Below are 27385 nucleotides of genomic sequence, written 5' to 3'. Positions count from 1 at the left end.
TAGAACATAAGTGTTCTCATCCCTTATTTATTTTTAAGACCATAAAATCTGTTTTAATCCTTCCCTAAATGTTTGGTAGAATTCTCCAGTGGAATCATCCACAGCATCTGGGGGTTTTCAGGAGACTTTCAATTTTATAAATTAAATTTCCTAAATGTTTCTAGACTCATTCAGGCTATCTGGTTGGATTGAGGTGGTCTGCTGTAGTTAGCACAGAATTTTGCTTCCATATTTTTTCTTCCTGTTATTTCAAGATTTCTTCTTTCACACGTTTCCTTGAAAAGGCCATCCCTTCAGGACAGACTTTCGGTGACAAATTCTTTTACTTTTCCCTTGTCTGAAAGTAAAGGGATTTCCCTTGGATAAAAAGGATTCTAGTTGATGTCTTTAAAAAAAAAAAAAAACCAAACAAACAAAACACTTGCAAAATGCAGTGTTACTTCCTTCTGACCTCCATGGTTTTGATGAAAAACCTGCCATTCTGGTATTTCCTTTGGGCACGCTTTCAAGGTCTCACACCAAGCATAAACTTCCATGGTTCAGGCAGGTGTAGTGGCAGAGGCTGTGATTCCAGCATTTGGAGGTGATGGTAAAAGGTTCAAGACAGTTCTGGCCTTACACAAGTCACACCTCTCGTGGTCTTCAGTTTTCTGAAGTGTTTCCAGATAGCCCTTGTCCCCAGGAGTACTACTATGCATATTCCTTCTGCTGGGTGTTTTTTTTTAATCATGTTCATTTATAGTTTCTAGCCAAATATTTCTCTGAGTAGTTTTTAGCCCTGTCTTCTTTTCACCCCCTCCCATGTCTCCCATGATCATTCACACTTTTGTTTTGGTTCCCACCGGTCTCAGGGGCTCTGTTCATTTTTTTCCTTTTCCTGTCTTTCATTTAGACTATTGGGCCATTTCTCCTGTTCCATGTTCAGTTCACCGATTCTCTGTCTTTCTACTCTGCTACCGAACACATCCAAGAAGTCATCTCAGTTATTCTTCTTTCTTTCTTTGGGCTTTTTTTTTTTTTTTTTTTTGTATTTTTTTTCCCTACTTCTAAGATCTTCAGTTTGGCTCAAGGTCTTCTGGGCGTTTGGGTTTCTGTCTGGGCATTCTATTTATTTCCTAAGACTTCTTTTTTTTTCCCATTTATTTTAAGAGTATGTTTAATTGTAGTTGAAGTCTTAGTCTTTTTAAAAATGGCCACTCTATTAGTTATTTTTCTCATTACTGTGACCAAATACCTGACAAGAAGGAAGCATTAATTGGTTTTTAGTGCAGGAATTCACCATGGAAGGAACTTATGGTGGCAGGAGCTGGAGCTGCCTGGTCAGCGGGTGACATCATATCCACAGTTCACATAGTGGATACAGGTTTCGCCTCAGTTTCTTTTTATTCAATTCACCAGCGATCCCAGATGATGGAATAGTTTAGGATAGTTTTCATACCTCAACTAACCCAATCTAGAAAATCCTACACAGACTTGCTCAAAAGTTGATCTGCTAGGTGATTCTAAATCCCGTCAAGTAAAAAAAATATTAACACCATAGACACTTTAAAAAGATAATTCTTATATGTCTGTCATCTCACAACTGACATCAATGGTCCTTTTCATTTGATTTGAGATCTTGGTTCATGGTGCAGCAAGTGATTTTTCAAGGTGAAACTTGGACAGCTAGGTTCTATGTCATGGGACTCTTGGGTCTTAGGTCACCTCTCTGTTGGCTTGTTTTTTATTACACCCCTCCAGCAGGGGAGGAAGTCCAGGATGTCCACTCAACTCCCACTGTACTTGAGGTTTTAATTGAGAGGGGCTCCCCATTTCCAATGAGTTAGGGTTGAGTTTTAGCTCCCCCTCTACCAGCCAGAAGAGGAACACCTTACACAGCCTCTGTGGATATCATCACTACCTTAAAACTAGACTCTAGTCAGAGTCTTGGCTCCACCTTTACTTTGCTTATAAATGAACAGGGCAGGGTTTTTTCCTAAGGTGTTTGGCTGAACATAGATCACGTACTGTGCCGAAAGAGCGTTCTGCCTTTGGGCGGTAGGGATATGGCTCAATGATAGAATATTTGTTTTAGCTTTCATAAGGATATCTCAGTATGAACACCCCCCCCATGACCCACACCCCATTTAAAATAAATGCCTCAGACTTGAAAGGAAAGAAAGGGATTATAAATTGGAAAGTGGGTTTTTGGATTTTATTTTCTGTTTTCCTTTTGCTTATAAAATGATCAGATCACTAACAATAAGATTTGAACACACACCTACGCCATTGACAAGCACTTATTCCATCTGACTTTAGCAGTCTGAGAAATAACTTATTCTGCATCTTATCTTGTCAATGACTCAGTTAAATTAGTTGTAATGTCCCCCAGCTAACCAGGTTTGGTTGGGAAGCTGAACCACATCCTCCATACTCCATCAAACTCCAGCAGAGTCATGCTCACTATGTGGAACCCTCTAGTTATTCAGACAGAGGGGTACACAAGTGCTTCATACAGAATAAGGGTTGGAAAAGGGTTTGCTCAGCTCAGGAACAGGTGTGTTCAATAATGCTAACCCTGCAAGGGAGCCATACAAAAGATCCTAAGCCCCAGGCAACTCAGAGTTCAACAGATGACTTTGCAATTGTTAACTGGAGTCAATGCGAATCTACCCAAATATCCACAGTAGGAAACAAACCTCTGAACCCTTTTAGAAACTAAACTACATGGAGTAGTCTCCATTCCTAGTCTGAGTAGCAAACAAAGTTAACACATAAAACATCATAATGAAGCAAAAGAGGCCTGACTTCCATCTCACCAAGGAAGAAGGACATGTCTCACAGACTCTTTGTGTGGTGCCCCCACTACCCAAAGTGACCATGTTGCCTTCCTATTTTAAAAGAAGAAAAGTTAAGCAAAGACTCACAACATGGTCCAGCAATTTTATGCCTAGATATAAATCCAAAAGTTCCTGGTACCAATGTTCTTGGCAGCATTGTTCACAATGGCTACAAGGTGGAACAACACAAACGCATATAAGTAAATGAATGAATAAACCAAATACAGGACATACGACAGAATATCATCACCCATAAAAAAGAAAATTGTGATATATGCTATAATGTAAAAAAAAAATTCTGAAAATATGTTAAGTGAGGTAAGCTGGAGACAACAGTCACACACAATGTTGCTCCATTTCCAGATACCTAAACAAACGTACCAACAGAAAACAGAATGGAGGGTGCCAAGAGAAAGGGGCAAAAGAGAACGGAGAGCTTGTTTAGTGAACACAGTGTTTTGCTTTGAAAGTTAAAATTGCTCTGCAGATCAACAGTAATGGTGATAGCCCTTATGACGGATGAGGGTGTTTAATGTCCCAGAACATTATATTCCGAGCAATAAATTTATCGTGATGAAAAGAAAATGTAAAAACAAACCTACACACAAATAAACATGAGATGAAAACAGCTTGTTTTTCTTCCTAGCATTCACAACACCTACAAAGAAGGAAATGGGCAATGACCAGCCACATTCCTGAACTAGTGAGCAGTCATTTTCTGGAAGACAGCACCATGAAAGGAAACCGTCTCACACTAACAATGAGGAAACTGCACAGCCAGTGATAAGGTTATTACAAACAAGCATTTCATGCCTTGATGAAAGTAAGCCCCTTTGGCCAGTATGTTGACATGAGAGTCATCTCTAGCTTTTTTGCATTAAGGAAACATTATCTGTAAGAGTCCTCATAGCATTTACCTCCTTGGTTGACTCAGAGAAAGCTACTTGGAGATGATGATGGGCAGAGGGAAGAGGGCCTCCAAAGTTGTCCAGTTATTAACCAAAGAGAGGGGAAGCACCGAATTGTGCAAACAAGCATCTAAGTGTTGGAGTTCAAGAATAAGAACATAGAAATGCAGGTTCTAGGAATAGGATCGTGCAAATAAAGAGATACACAGCTGTAAACTCAGGAGAATGAGAGCAGACCATCAGCGGCTTAGATTAACTGTTCACAGTGGTTTACTTTGCTTCACAACCCATAGCTCTGTCTGCAACGCTGAAGCGTTCTTCTGCAAATGGAGAGTCCCTCTGCAAACTGAGGGTCAGCTTTTAGGTAACACCCCAGCCACTCATGACCAACAACTGATGTAAGCTAAGTTAACTTTTAACCTGACTTTTTGTTTGTGCATTTTCCCATACCCTTCCCTGCTATGCAAAACTGGCAATATCAGTGGAGTACAGAGCTTTGGTAAACACAATCAGGAAGTGCCAGAGAGAAACAATGGGCAAAATACAAACACTAGTTTAACAACAACAACAACAACAACAACAACAACAACAACAACCACCTGTTAATGGAAATTGTAAAAGAAAAAGCAATTTGTATCTGAGTTGCACCTTGAGGTTGTAAAAATTCTTTTGCTCATGCCTAATGCTTGCTTCTTGCTATAAAAAGGGGAGTTCTAAAACAGCCTGTTTCTGGCTAAGGTCACAGCTATTGCTCATAAGCTTTTTGTGCCCCCGTGGAAAGTTTTTCTTTTTCCTGGAATAAAGTTTGCTCCTGGTTTAGGAGATTTTGGTGGTCTGTCCCCATCTTTGTACGACCCCCGTGTAACCAAGAAAATTTTAGTTACAAAAATTAAGAAATAAAATGTACTTCTTGTCTTCTTTATAAAAAGGGGGAACTGCTGCACTAATATTACCAGAAACCAAACTCACAGCCATGTAGTTGTCATTTTATTATTTCTTGTTTTGTTCGTTTAGCTTTTGTGGGGTTTTTTTTTTTTTTTGAGACAGGGTTTCTCTGTGGGTAGCCCTGGCTGTCCTCAAACTCACAGAGATCCTCCTGCCTCTGCTCCTGAGTACTGGGACTAGAGGTGTGCCCCACCACACCCGGCTTGTTTCTTTGTTTTAAAACAGGGTCATACTGTTACTCTGGTCATCCTTAAACTTGACATTCCTCAGCCTCAGTCTTCCAGAGCACTGAGATTTAAAGGCAACACCTACCACCATATCCAACTGTTAATTAACCTCCTTTAAAAACGAGTAGGCTTCAAATCAGCTGCTGACCACAACTGACCAGATGCCTGGAATGGCTCTGACCAGCCACCAGGTGCTGGGCATCTTACAGTGAGAGTCATAAACAGGATGTTTCAGCAAGGAAGCGCCCACCAGGAATTAACAAGAGTTCCCACCTCATTAGGAAACCTCAAGCAGATTCTGTCTGACAGGAGAAATCAATCAGCATCTAGAAGGCAGAGGCTCTTACCCCACCCCCATCCCTGACCTGGGGCAAGACCCATCCCAGCCACCATGGACCAGGCTCTGGCTCTTAAATGAGAGCATCAGTCTTCCCAGGGCTACTGCATGAAGCACACAAAGCAGCAAATTCAGTATACACTACTTCAGGAAAGACAGATTCTCAAGAAAGAATAAGGTAATCATAAACAGAATTTTAGGTCTAAACACATTCTCTCTCTCTCTCTCTCTCTCTCGCTCTCGCTCTCGCTCTCTCGCTCTCTCTCCAAAGGTGCAGGGTATCTTTAGAGATTGAACCCTTACATCCTTGTGTCTTGAGACAGACTGAAACTGGAGCTCCGCGTATGGCTAGACTGGAAGGTCAGAAAGACCTAGACGCCCTATCTCTGCCTCCCTAGTCCTGGAAATACAGAAGTGTGCCGCCATCCCTGGTTTTTAGGTGAGTGCTGGGGATCCCAACTCAGGTCCCCGTGCTTGCACAAGAAGCCCTTGCTGACTATACCATCTCCTTAGCGTCCTGATCCCGAGAGAATTGCTCCCAGAGCTATTGCCGGAGAACAAGCCTCAGATCCAACAAGACCAGCACTTACCTCTCCCATAGGCCCTGGCTTTCTTTGGGTTGAGTTTGGGTTTAAGAGGAGCGCCTGGCTTGAGCTTGGCTTTGGGGAACTGAGAAAGGTAGGTCATCACGGAGTGCTCATCTACATCCGGGTGAATAATCTCCTCAGGAGTGATGACCTAGAAGGACAACATGAGGGTGACTGCTCGGCCATGCCACTTTGCAGCCACTGAAATCTCCCTTAAACCACATGCTGCAAATAAGAAACTCAATTTCTAGTGAAATCACATTAAAACCATACCAAGATCAGCGTCTGAATACGCATGTGTTGCTGGTTCCTTTGTAAGGTGGGAGATATTCTCCCAAAATTCTACATGTAATTCCCAGAGATTCCTGACATGCCCCTCCCCCACATCTCCTTCAAAAGACTTCCTGTTCACTCCCCTGGTCTAATGTTTCAGAAAGCGGATAAGGTACATGAGGGAAAGGAACATACCCATAAAGCAATGGCAATGTTTTTAAAGCACATTAGCATAGTCTACAATGAAGGATCTTCTGTCCCATACGACTGGTTTTTCTACAACTTCTCTTTGATCATAGCTTTGATGCTGGGAGCCATGGTTCTTTCAGGGAGATTTTTACAAGGAAAAGATTGGTTTCAAGTAAGATACGCAGCAATTTAGAGGTTATCTTTGAATTACCAAAAGCTTGAGTCCCCTTGTGATTACTGTGATAGATTATGGAAAAATGCAAATTCTGCTGCAATTTCCACTAATGGGTATTATCTTGATTTATAATAAAAGAAAGTTCTAAATACAAATTAAAATTATATTTCTTTTATATAGGTTTAAAAAACAGTCAAATACTGGTAGCTCCTTAAGACTCATCCTAATAGTTAAGGACCATGCTTGCTGGCTGGTTTTAAAGATAACCTTCAAAATATCTGGAACCAAGAGAACAGAAAATTTGCAGTGAGACACACCTGAAATCCCAGCACTCCAGAGGCTGAGACAAAATCAGGAGTTCAAAGTCAGCCCGGATTATAGAGTAAGACATCAGGCAGGAGGTGAGAAGAAGAGTAGTAGAGAGGGAAGTGGGGGGAGGAATTACCAGCTTGTGACGTGAAGATTTCTGAATGATCTATAAGCTACTAAATCCACACGAACCTATCATTATGAACTAACTGGGATGGTGGGAGAGTGCTGGAGGCGAGGTTCTTTAAAGGCTTGAATGCCAAGAAGGTCAGACTGTGGTCTGACCCAGAAAGGCATCCAGACTACCAGCAACAACTTAGTGGGTGGGAGCTGTCTCCTGGGACACGGCGGCGTGCATGTAGGTACCTGTGGGACGCCCAGCCAGTCGTCAGCCTGCTGCATGGCTTCTCGCGCATTATCCACTGGCCTCTGTGGGTCCCAGGATTCCCAGTCTGGGCACAGACCTGTTCGCGACACAGGAAGGGTGCTTTTAGCATTAGTTGACAAAGAGATTAAAAGAAGTCATGTGCTGATAACACAACCACTTAGTCTTTTTACTCAGCAATTTCCACCAACTTAATAACTGTACATCTGAGGCGCAAAAAGTACGATAGTTAAGAGCATGTCAGCACGGAAACTATTCAGCCTGAGCAAAGACACGCTTATAGGACACCTGTTCTGACAGCAAGAACGGGGCTCCCCATTGCTTCAAGGTCTACTAAAACAAAGAAGGCCTATAAAACTGCTTGGGCTTGGTGCCATTCTACAGGAAAGGTATTCTTTTTTTTAAAAAAAATATTTATTTATTTATTATGTATACAATGTTCTGTCTGTGTGTATGCCTGCAGGCCAGAAGAGGGCACCAGACCTCATTACAGATGGTTGTAAGCCACCATGTGGTTGCCGGGAATTGAACTCAGGACCTTTGGAAGAGCAGGCAATGCTCTTAACCGCTGAGCCATCTCTCCAGCCCCGAAAGGTATTTTTTTAATACTATGCCTAGATATATCTAACAAAGATTAAACTAGCATCCTATGTGATTCAAAACTCCAGTTGCCCAGATGCACAATCCTAGAGCCATTTAAAAGGCCCTAATAAGTACAAGAAGTAAAGCTCTCTGATTTAAACTCAGAAGAGCTAGCATAAATTGTGCCTTTGGGCAGAAGAAGTAAGGAAGAGGGCACTAGGAAATGAGCTAATACGACACTTTTAAAAAATGGCATTTATTTATTTGTTATGTATGTGTAGTGTATAGACACATGCACATACCACAGTGCCCAAAAATAAGTTTTCTCCTTCTACCATGTGGGTATCAGGGATTGAACATGGGTCATTGAGACTTGATGGCAAGGGCCTTTGCCCACTGAGCCAGCTTGATGGCCTAATGCTACTCTTTGAATTAGTCTTGGAAGATTCAAGCTTGTGGGCGGTCAAGGAGGAATGAGGCTTTGATGCAGCCTTTTCTCCCTGACACCAGTGAGTTCTGCTTTGAGTGCACTGAGATTTGTCACTTTGCTCAGTATTCATGTGCCCAGCTCACGTAGAATACTCAGTAAATGGAAGATATAATTATTAAAGTATGTTTTTTTAATAAAAATAATTTGGGGGTGGCATATAAACACTGGTTCTAGCTTTTCTACTGTGTGTGAGCCAGTAAACTCTACCCATCAATCCAAGCCTCTAGTGAGGATAATTACATCTTGGTGTCCACTCAACCACTCAGGAAAGAGCCTATCCAGGTTGGAAAAGGCTCTAACTGGATCCACACCAAGTAGTATTCTGCAGCAATACCGAGAGAAAGGGGCAAAGAAAGCCATATATAGTCAAACTAGTAGTTAATAAAAACAGTCACTTTCCATTCAGCAGAAGACTTTAGATTCCCATGCCAAGCCACTGAAGTGAGCCACATGTTTTCTTTAAGCCAACAGGAAACGAGGCACCAATGTGGGAAGACATAGGACTGGAATCTGGATTATAACCCCAAAGCCTGCTCAAAATTCAGGCTCTGGGGCTTCTTTGGTGATCTGAATAGCTGACTGGATACACTGCCAAATGTGTATGGACAGACCTTTGAAAGAGCACACACAACATTTGTGGCTCATCCTCTGTCTTACAATGGACCAAAACCAGGAGACCCACACCAGCTACCACAAACAACCTTTCTCATAGAAATCCAGGTTTGGGACCTACACGCTCCACCCTAGAGAGATGGTTTCGGCAATTACAGGCACTTACCTGGAGCACAGCTGTCCACTAGGGCTCCCAGAGCTTTGCCATCTTGCCAGTTCTGATTAAAGTTGGTGATGGGCAAGTATGGGATCTTGTTCTGAATCCATCCCAGCAGCCTCTGCTTTGGCGTCTGCTTCTTGGCATCATCATCCCCTTCATCTTCCCATACAGGCATGGAGATGGAGTAATGAAGGATCAAAGTCCATACCAGGCCCAAGATGAGCTTCAGGTTTCCGTCGACAATGGCTTTGCTATCTGGGAAGACAAGACAACAGCTTGGTCACTTTGAGTTACACAAAAGTGTGTCCAGCTCTTTGTACAAAGTTAATGGGACCCTCGTCCACAGGGAACCGTACTGAGATACCTCAGTGTGAAAGGATGTAGTACTAGGATCTGCTTGAAAGCATCTTCAAATGAAACGACTCCAGCAGCAATCCAGCGTGTTTGCTAACTATTGCCCTGGGTCATTATATTACTGTCTCTACTTTTCCGCATGCTTAAAATTCTCCAAACAAAGAAATATTAAATTTTAGAGAAGTCCATGTTTGAAGTGCGGCAGATGAGATAGATCAACAACAAACTACCCGTGCCACAGATGAGCCCCTGATTCAGCATCCACAAATGGATGGCAAGATGGCAAGTGGTCAAAAGCTTGGAGGCAGAAGATATACTTGGGACTGACATTTAAATATGATGGGAGATGTAGGAGAAACTTCTGACTACTAGAGAAACTGATGAAGAGACATAAATTAACTAAATGGAATTCCCCAGTGCTCTTCGTCCAGGAGTTGGTGTTCTGGTTGCCTCTCCACTGAAAGACGGCTGAAACGAAGAACTGATCCTGGGCAGGAGACTCAAGATTGTGATACAATTCCCTCTTCAAATGTAGAAGACATTCAAAGAGAGGGCTGCACACATGTGGACACCAAGAAATGATCTGAGGGCTTAATGGGTAAAGGTGCTTGCTGCCAAGCCTACGATTTCAATGATGAAAGTGGTTTTCCTCTCTTCTCTAAGCACATAAACACATAAACACATAAACACACACACACACATTCTCTCTCTGTCTCTCTCTCTCTCATACAAAAATAAATGTTATAAAATAATAAAAGAAATGACCTGAGGAGTCTTCCACATTGAAGCAAATTAATTCACAAGTAACGTAACACTTCCAAGCCTGCAGTAAATGTAACTATTATGGTGCCGTTTCTCCCCAGTTGGCCTACCCCACTGTTTTGTACCTAAGTTTCTGGCTGTTTTTCTTTCAATTAAAGTGGATGTTTCCAAGGCTGCAGAAATGTTCAGCCATTAAGAGCACACACTGCTTTTTTAACAACCTGACTTTGGCTCGTAGCATCCATGTGTGGCTCACAACAACCCGCAGCTCCAGCTACAAAACCTCATGCCTCAGCTAAAAGGGTGTCTGTACTCACGTGCAGACACAGCTACATTATTTTAAAACAATAAAAATGAATCCCAAATTGATGTTTCCTTTATAGCTTCAAATATAAATAAATCACTTCAGAAATACACACAATAAAAGGTGCGTGTGTGTCCCAGAAGTAATAATGGCGTGCAATCTGTACTACTGTCCCTTGTTTGCTGTTCTGATTTTATATCTTTCTGCACAAATGTTTAAATGTTTCTTTTTACTAGCAATTATATCAGAGTCCTCTTTTCCCTATAAAAACTTGTTTCTGTTTATATTCCTATCTATACATTTAAGAGGCTGGCTTCCCCTTCAGTCTTACCAATGTTGACTTAAAAATCACATTCATCTCTGCTGCTCAGACACGTCATTCAGAAGATAATTAAGCTAATGCAACCAGAAAAGTCTCTGTAGACAAGCCTAAATCGGGGCTCCTTTCTCAATCCTATTCCTGATTCAGAGAGTTTGTCAATACCCTGGCCAGTTGTGTCCTCATTTTTATTTGTTTTTTGAGGCTGACTCTTGTACTGTAGTCTAAGCTGGCTTCAAATTGGTGGTTATCCTGTTGCTTCCCAGGTGCTAGATTACGGGCATATAATACCATGCCTGGCTCTCTGTTCACCCACCTTCCCCCTGCACCCATCAAAATTTAAACACTATCTTTAGAATTGATCTTTATCCCTCCTTCCACATCATCAAGAATCACCCGTCATCCTACTGAGACCCAAGTTGAAGACGTCGTAACTGTTTTGGGATCCCCTTCAAGCCTCTGGTACAGTTTCTACAGCGTGTCATCTCTTGGCAAATATTTGAACATTCCAATAGATGTGCAGCTTCTCCCTCTCCTGGTATCCCTGAGAGCCGTGAAGGTCAACCGCTATTTAAACAGTCTCTACATCGTAGTTCTAGTTGGGTACCTCTGTTTGTCTCAACTAACTGATGGTGCCTGCTGTCCAATCAAATTCCTTAAGCTCATAAATCTAAACAGGTACCAGTCAGTTGGCCTGAGGCTTGTCACCTAACCACACATGGCATACTCAGGTTCAAAGCTGGCCTCTTCCACTGACTTTATGTTCTGGTTTCTTTGCCTCCGAGAACCTTCACCCTGTCTTCCTGTGGAGTACACTCTCACATACGCCAAGGCTGGTGGTGCTACACGCACAACTGCATGTGTGCCGGGATCCTTCCCTTCAACATCAGGACTGCCTTCTACTCCCACAGCAGGACCACAGTGGGACACTGAGCATTCTTCAGCTGCCGATTGTCCCACCTTGAGGCACCTGAACAGTAAAGACAAACCAAACTGCACACAATGTGGAAGCAGCTTAACACATTGGAGACATCAATAACCTCTTGCACTGTGAGGGTTAAGAAGCCTCACCCCACCACAGGCATAAGTCTGTAAAACTCAAACTTCCCTGAGGTATGTGTGAAACAAACGCTTTTCAGAAGGAGACTTGCATGCGTGCCTAAGTACAAGGCCCTCCTGGGTTCAATCTTTAGCATAAGAAAAAAGGACAAATCTCATCTGGATGTGGTAGTACACATTTGTAATCTCAGCACTAGGGAGCCCACGGCAGGAGGATCCTCAGGAATTCAAAGTCAGTGAGTTCATGCTCAGCCTGGGTTACATAGCAAGCAAGACACTGTCTCAAAACACATGTATGCCTAACTGCACAGGCACATTTATCTCATAACTTGAAGTCAGATAGCTCTATTTCTATACAGGTTACATATGTTGCTTTAAAGGAGAAAAGCAAAGTCTTTTTCAAGCAGATCCAGTCAAAGTCTGAGCCAAACTTATAAAATATACAATGCCCAAAACTTCTGTTTCCAATGAGTTCAAGGTGGGTGTCCTAACAGGAAAGCCCCCTTTATGGCCTTCCTGGGATACATGATACCTTCATTCTGCTAGTCTAAGAAGCTGGAGGGAGGACAGGCTTCATTCCAAAAGTGAGTTTTGACAGGTAAAGGCTCAAATGTTTAGCCCAGCTCTTAGAACAATAAAAAGATGGAGACTTGCCCAAAAGACCTCCCCAGTTCCCATCCACAGGAAACAGGAGACTTCCTAGGCCTTGAAAAGGAAATGTTACAGGGCATCCCAGTGTGCATGTCTGGCTATTGCTATGGGCCTGGTGTGCTGTGTAGTGCTCATTCTGACACACAAGAGGAGGAAAAGACCAGAGTGGACCAAAGCATCCCCAGAGTAAGAGGCTGGAGGGCCACTAGCTTTCACCAACAAAACAAGCCGGCGCCCAGCAAGTCTGCCCAATCTCCCAGACTCTGCTTGGACTGGAACCTGGCCATGGATTTCTCCTCCCCAAATCTGACCAATCATAGCTCCCACATAACTACCCTGGCAATAGACAACACTGCCCCCAAGCCACACACTTTCTCAAACTACCTACAATTGTCTAGTTACTTTTAAATGACAGCATTGGCCCTTTTCTTTTTTCAATAGCTAGAAAGTCAATTTAAACTACTATAAATTCTAAGATGGAATATTTTTATATCAGTTCTCTAGTCCTTGTTAAGAAGCATTTGTATGTGGAATGGGGTCAATTATGAGGTGAGTACCAGAAATTTTAAGCATCCTGCAGAAGCAACTTTGAAAACCTCCTTGAAGGGCCAGTTCTCCAAGAGTCAATGCTGTGGTAACTTTCACCTCTCTCAGCTCTCATCAATGAGGCTCAGACCCGTACAACTATGTTCCATATTTTGTGCATCTAGTGCTATCCTGGCACATCTTGGGAGTTCCTGGCTGCTTATGATTAACCAAGGTAGCAGGGGTAGTTAGTGAGCCTGGAGAACAGACGTGGGTGGAGAACATCCCATAGTTTTATTCTTCTGAATGAGAACAATAGGCCATCCTTTGGCCACAAATTGGCTGGCTACAGGGCCATAAACAGGCAAGAAGTGACACCAGAAATTAAGAAGGGAAGAATGTCACCAGGGCCACAGGGCCACAGGAACAGAAAGTTCCACATTCTCTGCTCTCTGTCCACTGAGCAACTGTTACCTGCTAAGAGCCAGTGCGGCTCAGAGACTGAAGTACAGACAGTTAATACATGAAAGTATGCTCTATGTGCTTAGCCACTGGGAAAATGCAAGACAAAGCTGCACTGAAATTCGCTGCTTCTGTCAGAACGGCTAACATTAAAAACAAAACAAAACAAAACAAAAAACAAACAAGGGTCTGAGAGACAGCTCAATGGTTAAGGTGGTTAAGGCACTTGCTGCTCTTGCAGAGGAAGGGGGCTTGGATTATCAGCATCCACATGGCTGTCTCCAACTTGCTCCCGGGATCTGGTGCCCTCTTCTAACCTCCAAGGGTATTGCACGCACAGGGTACACTTGCATAGGTGCAGGCAAACACACCCACATAAAAACAACAAACGCAGGCAAGGTGGAGGAGGGGAGGAAGGCACCTTACAAAAGGTTGGTAGGAAAATACACTACAGCAGCCACTATAGAAGGTGCCTTCCTTGTGCCAGATGGATGGTGGTGGCACGTGACTTTAATCCTAACACTTGGGAGGCAGAGGCAGGTGGATCTCTGTGAGTTTGAGGCTAGCTTACTCTACAGAATGAGTTCTAGGACAGGCAAGGCTGTTACATAATGAAACCCTGTCCCAAAAAAACTGAAAGTTAAAAGTCAACTTACCATATGACTAAGCTGTACCATTCATTCCTGGATACACAGCCATACCAGAGATACCTGCCCATCCACGTGTGCTGCTGTATGGCGGAGTTACAAAACCATCTTAGATCTCCACTGATGGAAAAGTGGTGTGCGCATGCGTGTGTGTGTGTGTGTGTGTGTGTGTGTGTGCACGCACATGTATACAATGTAGAATATATACACAGTTATAAAGAATAATAGATAAAACTCAACAAATATATTAAGTAAAAAGAAAAATATTTCCATATTCCTATATGGAAACTCGGGAGCATGTACAAACACGCAGTACACACACACACACAAGCACATGAGGAGAACTAGCAGAGAAAAGGGTGAGAAAAGGTAACCAGGAGTGAATACGGTCAGAGCACCCGATACATGTGAACAAAAACACCAAAATCCACTGCTTACTACAATAAATATATATGGGCTAAAAAGCGAACAGCAGAGAATCAGCTGTGGAACCATCAGTCCAACTAGATTCTTCTCTCTGGATAAGGCAGCACTTCTCTGAACTTTATTTTCCTCATCTGACAAACAGGAATCATTATATTCAACAACTCCATAGGGTATGGTGTGAGGTGTGAGACCAGAGAACGCCAAGAGTTGAGTGTGTTGTCTGGAACACAGCAGGTGCTTAATAAGTCTACCTCCTTCTCCGCCTGCATTAATTTACCTACTCTTTCCCTACCGTGACAAACATTCTTTCTCAGAGACAGAAACATATTTCAATTGTCATTTCTATGCAGAGAAAAAAAAAGTAAAGGGCTTGGTGGATTTAAATGCAGTTAAAATGTCCAACTATCACCTCTCTGAGCCAAGCCATTCATTAGGAGGGCCAGAACCTCCAAGGCTTCTCCTCCTGACTACCACATTACTGTCAATCTGGGGAAAACAGAGTTGAGATCTCCATTAAGCAAGACACCAGTGGGCTGAGCAGTGAAAGACCCACATGGCCTGAGAACCTCCTTTCCCAACAGACGTCCCAGAAACTAGCAAGGAACTGAATCTTGCAAAAGGAACTTGGTACTCCGGGCAGACCATCTGGGCCAGGTGCTCACCCCTGTTTGGCTGTCCTGATTTTAATTAAGGTGCCTCGTTGGTGGTCCCCAACTTTCCTGGCCTGGAACTCCCCATCTCCTCGGCTAAGCCTAGAGGGAAGGTCAGGGAGAGCCCAGAAAAAGACAGGTTCTAGGGATATTCTCAGCTCCATCACCTCTTCTCCCTACACTTCAGTTCCCTCACCTGGAAAAAGAGATGATGCTGACATACAAGCCCAGCCCCTGCGGGGGGGGGGGGGGGGGACCCCTGCTGTAATAAATAGCAGTGCCTCTCAACAACTCCACAGCCAGTTTTCATGAAGCGCTGCTGCTGTTACTATGCCTTGCTCAGAGCAGAGGTCTTCCTGTTGTTGGCCTCAGTTGCTGGTGAGCCTGCATTTCCTGTACAAGACTGCTCCCAGATCATCCTGAACTGTACAGTTCTCCTGGGCTGAGGAGCCTGAGATAGCAGGACCTGGGGCTCACTGGTATTGTGAGGCTGACTTACATGGAAGCCCCACAAACCATTCCTCAGTTGGAGTCTTCAGATGTTCAAACACGGCACCTGGAATCCAAAGGGAGCAACCGACAACTTGCTTCAGTCCCTCGGTGAAAATTTAGCAGGATGAAGCCTATCTACACGGAGTCTCGGTGAAAGAAGATCCATCTTGGCCAGGGTCATATTTCTGATATACTATATACAGCTCTTCTCCTCACACTGCAGGGGAACTGTTCCAGGGGCTCCCCAGGTAGGATTAAGAGGGGCCAGGTGGCTTCACTCCTATCTATACTTTGGCATCTTCCTAGAGCCTCAAACCAACAAAACACTAGACAAGGCAGAGACTTAGAACCATGGCTCTGATGCTGGAAAGTATCTGTGGCAAAGGGCATTAAAATCCTTCCTCCCCTTCTTGATCCTAGGCGTGTGACTTCCAGAAAAATGGTTCTCTCAGCTTCTCTGGACTTTAACAGTGTAGCTGTCCCTACCAGACAGTGAGAAAAAGTAAAGGATGCCACTACTCTAGTCCTGCCTAATGGGTGGATATGTCCCTGACTGCCAGCCAGAGCCTTGTACCTACCTCCTGTTGTGACCTGACCATTGGAAAAAAAACAAAAAGCAAAACAGAATCAGGTGCCCTGTCTCCCTAAAGATCGATAACAACAAGCACATTTTCATTCTTTTCCAGTGGTGCTCCTGATGTTATTGTCCATCTGTCCATCAGTTCACCCCACCACCACACGTCCACCTAAGCCTTTTTGTTACAGGTGGGTCTATTTCAATATAGATTAACCTTGCTCTAAAATGGTCCATGAAGAGAATGGCGTGTACTGGATAATACAGTGAAGAACCAGTCAAGGTAGAAAGATGGTCATTTTTTGGCTTTTGAGACCCCATACTACACTATGATTAATACACATACATACATATCACACACACACACACACACACACATAAATCAGAATAGAAGCTAGAAAAAATGGTGAACAGGATGGGTATTCAATTACAAACTTGTAAACATTGAACCTAGTTACAAAATCAGATCAAGGTGGCTTCTTTGGTTTGCATTTCCTTCCAATAACCCAGCTCATGTTACAAGTCATAGAAGCCTATTAGAGATGGCAGGCTGCCCAAAGATTATGAAATAATAAATGGAACAAAACTTCCAATTTAAAGTGGAGAATAGGAATAAAGCTGAGGGAAATTCGAAAAAATTTATACCAGCTGGCTCCCAACATCACCATCAGAGCGAGGATGAAGTCGGAGGAAAGAAATTCACAGGAGAGATGACAGCATTTTTTCCTGTTTCCCAACATGGACACATTTGGGACAGCATGGGATACTAAGTCATGATATAGCTTAATCGACAGCTAGTACTTGTAGTTTAAGTCTTTTTGATCCCTAGTGATACAAGAAGGCCTCTGAACACATCTCACAAAAAGATTGGCTGCCTCATTGCAGGTAGAATGCCTGTTTCCAACATTCTTGGGGAAAAAAGCATAGGGTGGTGGGGGTGTGTGTATGTGTATGTGTGTATTTGTCTATCTGTCTGTCTGTCTGTGTCTACTCAAAGAAAAAAGAATGGATCATTTAATGAAATCAGTAACCTAGTGCTGAAAAAGGATTGGTCAGGGACTGGACAGCTGAAAGCTGACATGCCCTGCCTTGGGGGTCAGGAAAGCCTGAGTCATCCCTAAATGCAGAAACCTGCTAGCTATGGGGCTAAGAGGGGGCCACTTCCTCACACCTGGACTCACCCTATCTAGTCGGTGTGACACCCAATAAAGCTGGCAGCAAACTCTCCATGACAGTTTCATCACATCCACAGACTATGGTGAATACTATCATGACCAGTGTAAAAATGTCAACACACACAAGTATAGGAACGGATAGTGTGCCGCTAGCTCCGTGAGAAAGGCTTAGTGTGTAAAGACTGCTCACCACTGACGGCTCCAGAACTCCGCCTTCCACACAGAACATTCCATCTGCTAACAACCACAGAGTGGGACCCATCAGGACCTTGGATGAAAGCTGACAGAATCAAGATGCTCTTTGCTCGGTGAGCTGCTGAGTGAACTGCTGGTCTGCTAAATTCTGAAGGCCACCCTGACCCTACCAGCAGATTGCAGAATGGTCCCATGCATGAGAGAAAATTAAATTCAGGTTCCCTAAATTCAATTCGAAGCACAAAGTGTTGAAGAAAGTTCCTGAGCAAGATTTTTGTTTTGTTTTGGTTTCTGGTCTAATTTGAGGTGGATGAGGAGGTATTAAAAATCATTAAATCAGCCTAATATATCAGTACAATTTAAACCCCACAGTCAACAAGCAGTTAAAGAAATTGTACAAACAGAAGAGTAACAGGTTGCTGTAAAAAGCATACAGGATATCTGCTTGTTCCTCCTACAGGGGCAAGCACTGATTGTGGATTAAGAAAGGGAAGGAAACAAGAACCTGCACTCAACTGTCCTCTCTGACTCTAGCAAGAAGACTAAAAAGATGACGGCAAAGAAGAACTTTTGTGTGTTATTGTTGATACATGCTTTCATATTGTTAGGACTCAGGCATTCTGATGGTCCCTGTCATCTGGCAGAATGCACTCAGGCAGTAGCCTGGCCAGCCCAGGGTCCTATGACTGCTATGTCACACTACAAGTGTGTAGGCTGGTGCAAAAGCAAAAGATCCCTTTAAGAGACAAGCCCCGCCCATTCCTGCTCCCCCTCCCCTCCTTCTTCTGAAGAGGCAAGCAGGTCTCTTTCTCTGTCTCTGTCTCTCCCTTTCTCTTTCCTCCCCATTCCCTTTTCTCAAAAAAATCTCCCCACTCAAGCCCACTCAAGCTCTGCCTGCATGGCGTATTTGGCTTCCTCCCACCAAGGTCCCTCTCCCACAGAATCATAACACACACACACACACACACACACACACTGCTTGTATTTTTAATTTTCATTTTCATTTATTTATTTGTTTTGTTTTGGGACAGAGTTTCTTTGTGTAACTCTGGCTGTCCTGGAACTCACTCGGTAAACCAGGCTGCTCTTGAATTCAGAGATCCACCAGCCTCTGCTGGGATTAAAGGTGTGTGTGCTGCCGCCATCACCTGGCTAGTATTTCTTTTTAATTTTAAAATTACAGTCATTCCTTTTAGAGTAAATTCTTACACATACTACCAAAACATATAGTAAGAAACTTTTTACCAGGTGGTGGTGGCACACGCTTTCTACTTAGGAGGTAGAGAGAAGCAGGCGAATCTCTGTGAGTTCCAGGCCAGACTGATCTACAAAGTGAGTTCCAGGTCAGCCAGAGCCGTTACTGGGAAACCTTGTCTTGAAAAATGAAAGGAAACTTTTAAATAAAATTTCTAGCAGGTTCTGTAGGATTCCAGGAGTGCGGAGAAATTAACAGGCAAGGGGCTCTATCCAGTGGTAAGAGCAGTGGGTTTGGTAGGCTTGTATGCTAGTGGAAGGGAGCACTTGGGTGAGCAACAGCTCAGGTCATTTGCTTACAGGCGCAGTCCTGAAGAGACAGAGCTGCTTATGAACTGAGCAGTCTGGGTGGAGAGGCAGAGAGAGGCCCTGTGCCGTAGGTTTCTCCTAGGATTTTCACGGAAGATCAAAAAGAAAACTTTGCAGTTTTGCTCAATAGTTTTTCTGAGATGTTCCCTCCCTCACCTTTCCCACAGTGAAAAGGCAGATGCCTCATGTCTCAGCATACACTCATCATCCCTCCTGGACCCGCAGGCACCCAAGCCTCTGAGGTAGCCTCTGTCCTTTCCAAACAGCTTGAGGGAGTAGGGACTCTGCCTGAGATCACACAGCAGGAAGACAGTCATCTGGCTGCCTCTGGGCGTAGTTTTCAGGACAACAGCAACAAAATTTAACTTCGTGACTCTTTCCCTGACATCGCAAGCAATCTTGCAAGATTCAGAAACCAACCTGACTTAGTGCAATTACCTCCTTGAGTCCTCACAACCGCTGTGAGATAGATACCACTGTAAGATACCACTGTAAGCGCCATTTAAAGATTAATAGGAGCAAATTCAGTCCAAAGTATAGCTCCCAGAGGTGAAGCAGGGGTTTGAACTTAGGTCACTGACTCCAAAGTCTGCTGTTGACCATCCTTCCCTGGAGAACCGAACAGGCACACAAAGGAAGAGACTAATGTATGACAAAGTTGTCACAAATGCCTCAAAGACTAAAAAAGGATTAAAAAAAATGTTAAGGGTTACATCACCCTCTTAAAAGAGATTTATTATTGTGCCCTTGAATTCCGTCTCCTGACAAACGATCTTGGCAACTAGATAAACAGACCAAACACAGCAGATCAGACTCACTGCTAAACGGGGGAACTCCATCTAACATTCCTTAGGCACGCTGTCCAAAGTTCAGAGCAAGCGAGTGACATACAATTAATCTCCACAGCGTTAGCCCAGCCACCAGCTGCTGCTGGACTGCAGGAAGAGTCGGTCTGAGCCAAATCTTTTTTTCATTGCGAGTTCTTCCTCTATGGCCTGTGTGGATCAGAAGCTGCCTCTAGCCCAGCAAGCATGGCTGGAACTGTCCAGCCTACACTTGGCTCCAGGAGCACTGCCCAGTGTTTCCAGACCACACTTAAACCTGGTCCCAGCCTTCCACTACCCGGATCACTGATCAGCATTTTCTTTAATTCAGCTCATCCCTGCTTCACATTCCTTAAGTGATGATGCCCATGAAATTACAGATTTAAAACACTAGTCACATTTTTAAAACACTCATGAAAATACTAGCTCTAACTGTCAAAAGTTAGTCGCTTAACCGTATCATCTTGAGTACCATGTCTTAGAAGAGATCACATCAGACATCCATCCACCAGTTTGTCGAGACCAAAAAAAGGGGCTGGGTGGGGGTAGTGGGGAGATGGAGTATTTTTGGCTAAGTAGCACTGGTAACACACTAAACAACTTTTTTTTCTTTGTTTTCCGATAGATTCCCCTGTGTTAGTGGTTTTTCAACCTTCTTAATGATGGTTCTTTAATAGAATCATGTTGTAGTGTCCCTCAACCAAACATTGTTTTTGTTGCTACTTTATAACTGTAATTTTTATTACTGTTATAAATTGTACTATAAGTATCTGATGTGACCCCATGGGGACTGTGAACCAGGGGTTGATAACTGCCACCCTCTGTAGTTCAAGCTAGTTTTAGACTCATGACCGTCTTGCCTTAGTTCTCCTAATGCTGGAATTACAAGCATGCATAACCATATTTGGCTAATTTTTTGTTTTTTGAGTCTTGTTACATTGCATACTTCTAAACTCAATCAAACCCTGAGGCAGGTACTAAAATATCCAGCTCCAAACAATTCCGCTGCTACTGGGCTCCTCAGAACTTCAACATACAAATTCATACTGACGATCTCCAAGAAATGACTAGGATGTCATACTCAATTCCTAGATGTTATTGGACTAGGGCGTATTTAGGGTGTGTGTGCAAGTGTATGTGCATGTGTATGTGCTTGTGCTTGTGTGTGTGCGCGCATGCATGCGCATGTATGTGTGTGTTAGGTCCTAAACCCCAAAAGGCAGTGCCACTGAATATGTCTCAAGATGACAGTCTAGCCTTAGTCCAGACTGGACTAATTCTGGTAATTCACACTAACTTTGAAGCCAGTGGTGCAATGGTCTATCCTGTCCCTTTAAGAGACAAGCCCTGCCCAATCCCACCCCTCTCCACTGAGACAAGCAGATCTTCCTTCAACTTCTGGCCTGAGCTCCTTCCTTCCTTCTTCCTCTCTCCCTTCTCCCCACTTCTCCCCTTCCCCCTCCCTCCCTCCCTTCTTCTCTTCCCCCTACTCTCTTTCTCTCTTTCTGGTCTTCTCCCCTGTCCCTCCCCTCCACAGCCCACTAAATAAATATCCAACTTCACTCTGCATGTCTTGCCTAATAGGTCTCTGTCTCTCACCAGCTTCTCATGGGACTGACTGACCCGCTGAGGTCTCTCACGCGCAGCAGGGCTCCCTGACTGGGATCTGCAGCCCCTCATGGCCTGTGGGCCACTTGGGGAGCCGTTTTATTTTTACCATGGCAAATGGGGCACTTAAGAGTTTGTGTGTGTGTGTGTGTGTGTATTGCACATATTGTAGAGGGCACCTAACCATTTGTGTGTGTGTTGCACTTATATATGGAGGGCACAAGACATTGGGTGTGTCTCCCTCATTTGTTCTCTATCTCTAATCTTATGTTTTGAGATGGAGTTTATCACTGAACCTGGCATTCACTGATTTAACTAACCCAGTTGGACCACAAAGTCTACTCCAGACCCCATTGCCCTAGATTTGGAGTTACAGAGGCACTTAGCTGCACTCAGCTCTTTAAATGTGGGTGCTGGGCTTTGAGCTCAGAGCTGCACGATTATTCACCAAGCTCTTGACCAACTGAGCCACTGCTGGCCTGGGAACTTTATAACAGTTTGTGTTGAAGGGACTAACGCTCTGCATTTGGGGGAATTCTGCTTTAAACTCTCTTCCTGTCCTTCAAGCACGTCTTCCAAACACCCTCGGATTCTGGGAAGTGGACATTTTATACACAGTGGGGAGAGGGGCAGAAAAAACATTAAAGACGGAACCCGGGCAACAAGGAACAGCAACTTTCTCAAATCTATGATGTTTCTGTGATAATAATTAAGACATCATAACCCTGCCGACTTGGTTATGCCAATCTAGAAGTCTTGGAGGAAAACACATCCTTTGCACACTCTCACCAGTGTTTATAGGTTCTGGTGATTACCAACTCCTGAAGCAACTTACTGTTCAGTGCACAGTGTTGTGTGCCCCCCTTCCCCAGGTTCTCACTATGCCACTCTGGCTGTTCTGGTTGCTATGCTACTGCCTTCATCTCCTGAGAGCTGTGATTAAAGGTATGTACCACGATGCTGAGCTACAAACTGTCATTCTTAAGAAACAAGCAATGATTGAAATTCAGGCCCAAACCAGCCTCCTCCTTCCTGGACTTGCTTTAGAGATTCTGATGTCAAAATAAGTAGGTAACATATTGGCATGAAGGAGGAAGCAGGGAGGGTCCCCGTGGATCCAGGCCAGGCCAAGGAGGAGGAAGTAGGGAGGGTCCCCGTGGATCTGCCAAGGAGAAGGAAGCAGGGAGGGGCCACATGGATCTAGGCCACTGCTGAAGTCAGTACAAAGAGGAATCCCTCAGATGGGGACTAGATTATCAAACCACGTGGAAAGGGAAAAGTTCAAACCCTCCACCTGGAACCATCCAGGCAAGAAGGAAGGCATTCTACAGGGGTTATTTGTGCTCCTCCCTTTGGCCACCAGTCTCCGGAAAGAAAGGTCCCCAAGGAGTTGGAATTTCCCCAGGAGTCTCACGCTGGGAGAAGGAAAAGGCTAAAGCCTGGTGTCAACCAGAATGGGAACTTGTCAGACCACCTGCGAGCAGAGACCGGGGCTGAAACCGTGATAGGGCAATGCTAGGAGTGGGGGGTTGGGGAGAGAACGCCAGACCCTGGCCAGGACCTCTGCCTATGGGGGTGGGGTGGAGGCTCACTGAGCTGGTTTGCGGTCCTCTTCCTGGAGTTACCACATTAAATAACTGCCCAGTGGTGGAGTTTGAATGAGAACGTTCCCCTGTAGGCTCAGATACTCACACCCTTGGTTCCCCTGTTACGGAGGTTGTACAATATTTGGGAGGAGGAGCTTGAGAATGAGAATTCCTGAAAGAAGCCGGATCCTCAAAGACTGGCTGGATGATCATGCTAAAGTGATGTGGAGAGGCTGGGATACTGCAGGTCCAGAGCCTTAGGCCCCCCACCCGTCCCGCCCATCTTGCCGTGACCACCTTTCTGATGTATTCACCAATAAATTCTAAAACTGCCTTGATTTATGACTGTCTTCGTTCTGGTACTATAAAACTCCATCAAGGAGGTGCTTCCATGTAGGGGAATTAATTAAGCAAAAAAATTCCCTCACTGGTGTGTTCTCCATGTCTGAATTTTGGCTAATTCCAGGTGTAGTCAAGTTGACCACCAGGAGTAGCCAATACATTTTTGTAATATTTTAGGAGAATTTTTCAAATAAAATTAATTGGCTGTGGTCATCACAGTCAGCATTTGATCTCCATAAGATTCCCTTTCTTGACAGTTCGCTCCTGCACAGCAAGTCCTCTAAGAAGCAGGGAAGGGGGCCAACGGGATGACTCAGTAGGTAAACATACTTGTTGCAGAAGCCTGGTGACTTGAGTTCAAGCCCTGGAACCCATGTAAAAAGCAGGAGAGAACTGGGTCCACAAATCATCCTTTGGTCTGTGGCTGTGACACACAAGGTATGTCCACATATATGTGAATAAATGTGTAAGTGCATGTGGGTGCATGCATACAGACACAGGAAAACAAAACCAACCAACAAAACCCCAGAGGAAGAGATAGGGTACACCCGCAATCTTAGCACTCCAGAGGAGAACCACCGCAAGTTAAGAACTAAGCCGGTACACACATTGAGTTACTCACCAGCCAGAGTTACAAAGCACACACCTTTAGTCCTAGCATTTGGGAGGCAGGAGCAAGTGCATCTCTGAGTTTGAGAGCAGCTTGGTCTAAATAGCAAATCCCAAGACAGCAGCCAGTGCTACACAGAGACCCTGTCTCCAAACAAGAACAGACGGAAAGAGAGTAATTTCCCTCGTGATGTGTTTTCCAAAGTACTGAGACCAAAATGTGCTTCCCTGGGCAAGCAAAGCTTGTGAATGGAAAGGAAGTGTCCAGTCACATTCTGCTTTAAAAGGTAAACAGAGCTGAGTTAGAGGGGAAAGGTGGGACGGGGTGGGCGATTTAAACTTTGTTCTAGTTTACCTACCTCCCAAGGTAAAGAGCGTGCTGTAAGCAACTAAATTCAGAGGACTCGCCCCTACCCCACACAAGGAGCCCTCCCACAGACAGGAACTGGATGAAATGGCAAGGACCCAGGCGTTTCATACATCTACCTTAAAACAGCCTCTCTGCCTTCCCAGCTTAAGGGCCCCACTCAGAGCTGCAAAAACAGTCCTGACACTATTTGTAGCTCCTGGAGTGTTCACACAATGAGCCAATGTTTCCAGGAACTCAGGCCAATGGTGTAAAAGCTTCTGGTTGTTCATCAGAATCAAGAAATCTTTCTGAGGCTGCATGCAAGCAGAAGGCTCTGTCAGGCTTCATCTCCTAATAAATTCCTCCACATCCCACCTGTGAAACTCCATGCCCATTTATTACCAAAACCGGAGTCCTAGCTTCAGGGCTTCTCCCGAGGCCTGAAGCTGGCTCCTTCAGCTAATGACGTCACTGACAAACTCCTGACAATGGCTCCCCAGAGCTTAAACCTTTGCTAATACCTAGCAAGAGCACATTCCTCCAGAGTGAGGTCATGCTAGCTAATTGTTAATCTGGCCTCCACCCCAGAGCCCAACACCATGGCTAGGAGAGGCCTATACAGTTAACCCCTGCCCCAGGGACCTTCCGAAGCTGCAAAGAGCAACCCCTAAGCAGACAAAACCTGTAAAGTTAAACATGAATTTAAGAGAAAAACTTACTCTTTAGTAAGTATGCCCAATACAACAGCTTCTAACACACAAGAACTGCCTGCCACATTAGAAAGATCTGTTCTGTTTATCTGAAATGCAAATGTGAGTTTTTATTCCTTCATCTGGCTTACACGATTTCCTAAAATGCCAGTTACACATTACAACACACACTGTGAGGTGGGAGGAGAGAGGATGCCAGACAGCTGGGGCCGGTGCTCAGCTGGTAGTGTGCCTGAGATGAAGCCCCAGCACTATGTAATCGGGTAGAAGAAGCACATATCTGTAATCCTTCCATGTGGGATCTGGAGGTAGGAACCAAAAAATAAAAGGAATGAGGAAGAGCAAGGAAGAAGGGGGGAGGGGCTGAGGGATGGCAGAAGCTGGAAAAGTAAGAGTACCTTCTTAGTGTGCATGAGGTCTTGAGTCTGATTTCCAATTACCCCCCCCCCCCCCGTCTCTCTCTCTCTCTCTCTCTCTCTCTCTCTCTCTCTCTATATATATATATATATATATATATACATATATACACACACACACACACACACACACACACACACACACACACACACACACTAAATCTCCTTTAGAAAGCAAATTAGGGGCCAAGCATGGTGGCTACACCTGCAGTTTCCTTCCTTGGGAGGCAGAGGCATGATTGTGGCCAGCTGCAGACCAGCCAGAGCCTCATACAGAGACCTTGTTTAGAGGCAGGGAGTATGGCACGAAAATCCAGGATTCTACACTCTCCTCACTCGTCCACAAGTGTCCTTACTCCACTCTGACTTGTGAAACAAAAAGGTCTTATGTTGCCAGGAAACCAATATGATTTATTCAAAGAAAACCTCCCAACCTCTAGCCAATGCACTGGTGGTTAGAGAAAACATCTTGACCCCACATGGAAATGAGCAGGGACATAAATCCTGCACAGCAAGGATGTCCACTCCAGACTGGAATGGCTAGGGTACAGAAGAGAAACTGAGTTGATGCTCGGGGAATGAATCTTGACAATTAACTTTATTTCCAGAATAATACTGTTGCTGAAGTGGTTAACGTTAATTTTTAAAATTTACTACCCCTTGGCTAAAGGATATCAAGGACATAATCATTTGCATGCAAAGGATTTGAAATTGAATTCTTAATTTAGCTCAAAAACCAAAGTTTAATATGCAGAATCAATGATGATAAGGGAAAGCATTTACTTGGTGAATAAACCATGACATTTTAATATCAGCGGCATGGGTGGGTGAAGAAAACTGGCAAATGATATACTTTATAATTATAATGATAAGTTTAAGTCAGAATAGGTTCAAAATCCATCTGAAAACTAGAAATGGGAGTTGAACATAGTGGGACACACCCGTAACCCAGCCCTAGAGGGAAAACAGGAAGATCAGGATTTGGAAGCCAGACATGGCTATAGAGGGAGTTTCACACACACACACACACACACACACACACACACACACACACGAAAGTTCCAGCCACCCCACAATAAATGCTATAATAATAATAATAGCAACAACAACAACAACCATTACTGTGTTACAGCTAACCTCCTGGGTATGGAGGGGCACTGTGATTCTCATGAAATCTCCTTGAACGCCCACTGAAACAGTAATGGACGCTTGGTACCTCCACGTAGCTCAGAGAAGTATGTAGGAGTGCAGGAACGGAGCACATGCTAGGCTTTTGGGTGTGATTCCTAATACCACCATACCAAAAAGTGGAGGGAACATGAGACAGTGGCCAAGCAAGCAAGCATGGTGGTACATTAATGACTGAAGGTCACAGACGGGCTTTTCCATGAAAAATAAATAAATGAATGAATAAATCCCACAACAACAAAAAACCCTTTCAAAATAAGCCAAGAATGTAGAAAATAAATACAAGGAAAAAAATGATGACAGTTGACTGTTGACTATCTGTGTTAACTAACATGTATTAATTTTCTTTGCATTACAAGGAAGAACCATTGTTTTTTTTTTCTCTCCCAGGTGTCAAAACAAAAGCAACAACTCCTTAGGTACAAAGAAGCTATACCCATTTCATCTCCACACAGAGGCACTTGGCATTCAAAGAAAATATTCACCAGGAAGAAGAAGAAGAAATCCAAAAACTCTATAGACTTGTTTTTGCAGTGTGAGGGAGTAAACCAGGTAAATACGCTGTTTATGTCATTGTTGAGTGACATCCTCTGCACT

At 44.0% G+C, this 27385-nt stretch overlaps 1 protein-coding gene across 3 annotated transcripts in view; it reads right to left on the bottom strand.

Moving 5' to 3' along the window:
* Flnb (filamin B) overlaps positions 1-27385 on the bottom strand; it is a 135399-nt gene that overhangs the window by 83242 nt on the left and 24772 nt on the right. For all 3 annotated transcript variants that reach the window (XM_075988532.1, XM_075988533.1, XM_075988534.1), the window contains exons 2-4: positions 9005-9253; positions 7136-7233; positions 5827-5974 (exon numbers count right to left, since the gene is read on the bottom strand). In XM_075988532.1, coding sequence (XP_075844647.1) covers positions 5827-5974; positions 7136-7233; positions 9005-9253 — 495 coding nt within the window. The remainder of the gene's footprint in view (positions 1-5826; positions 5975-7135; positions 7234-9004; positions 9254-27385) is intronic.

Source organism: Microtus pennsylvanicus, chromosome 10, assembly GCF_037038515.1.
Source record: "Microtus pennsylvanicus isolate mMicPen1 chromosome 10, mMicPen1.hap1, whole genome shotgun sequence".
Taxonomy (NCBI): Eukaryota; Metazoa; Chordata; class Mammalia; order Rodentia; family Cricetidae; genus Microtus; species Microtus pennsylvanicus.
The sequence above is the reverse complement of the archived record's forward strand: the minus strand, read 5'-3'. Positions and strand labels throughout refer to the sequence as shown.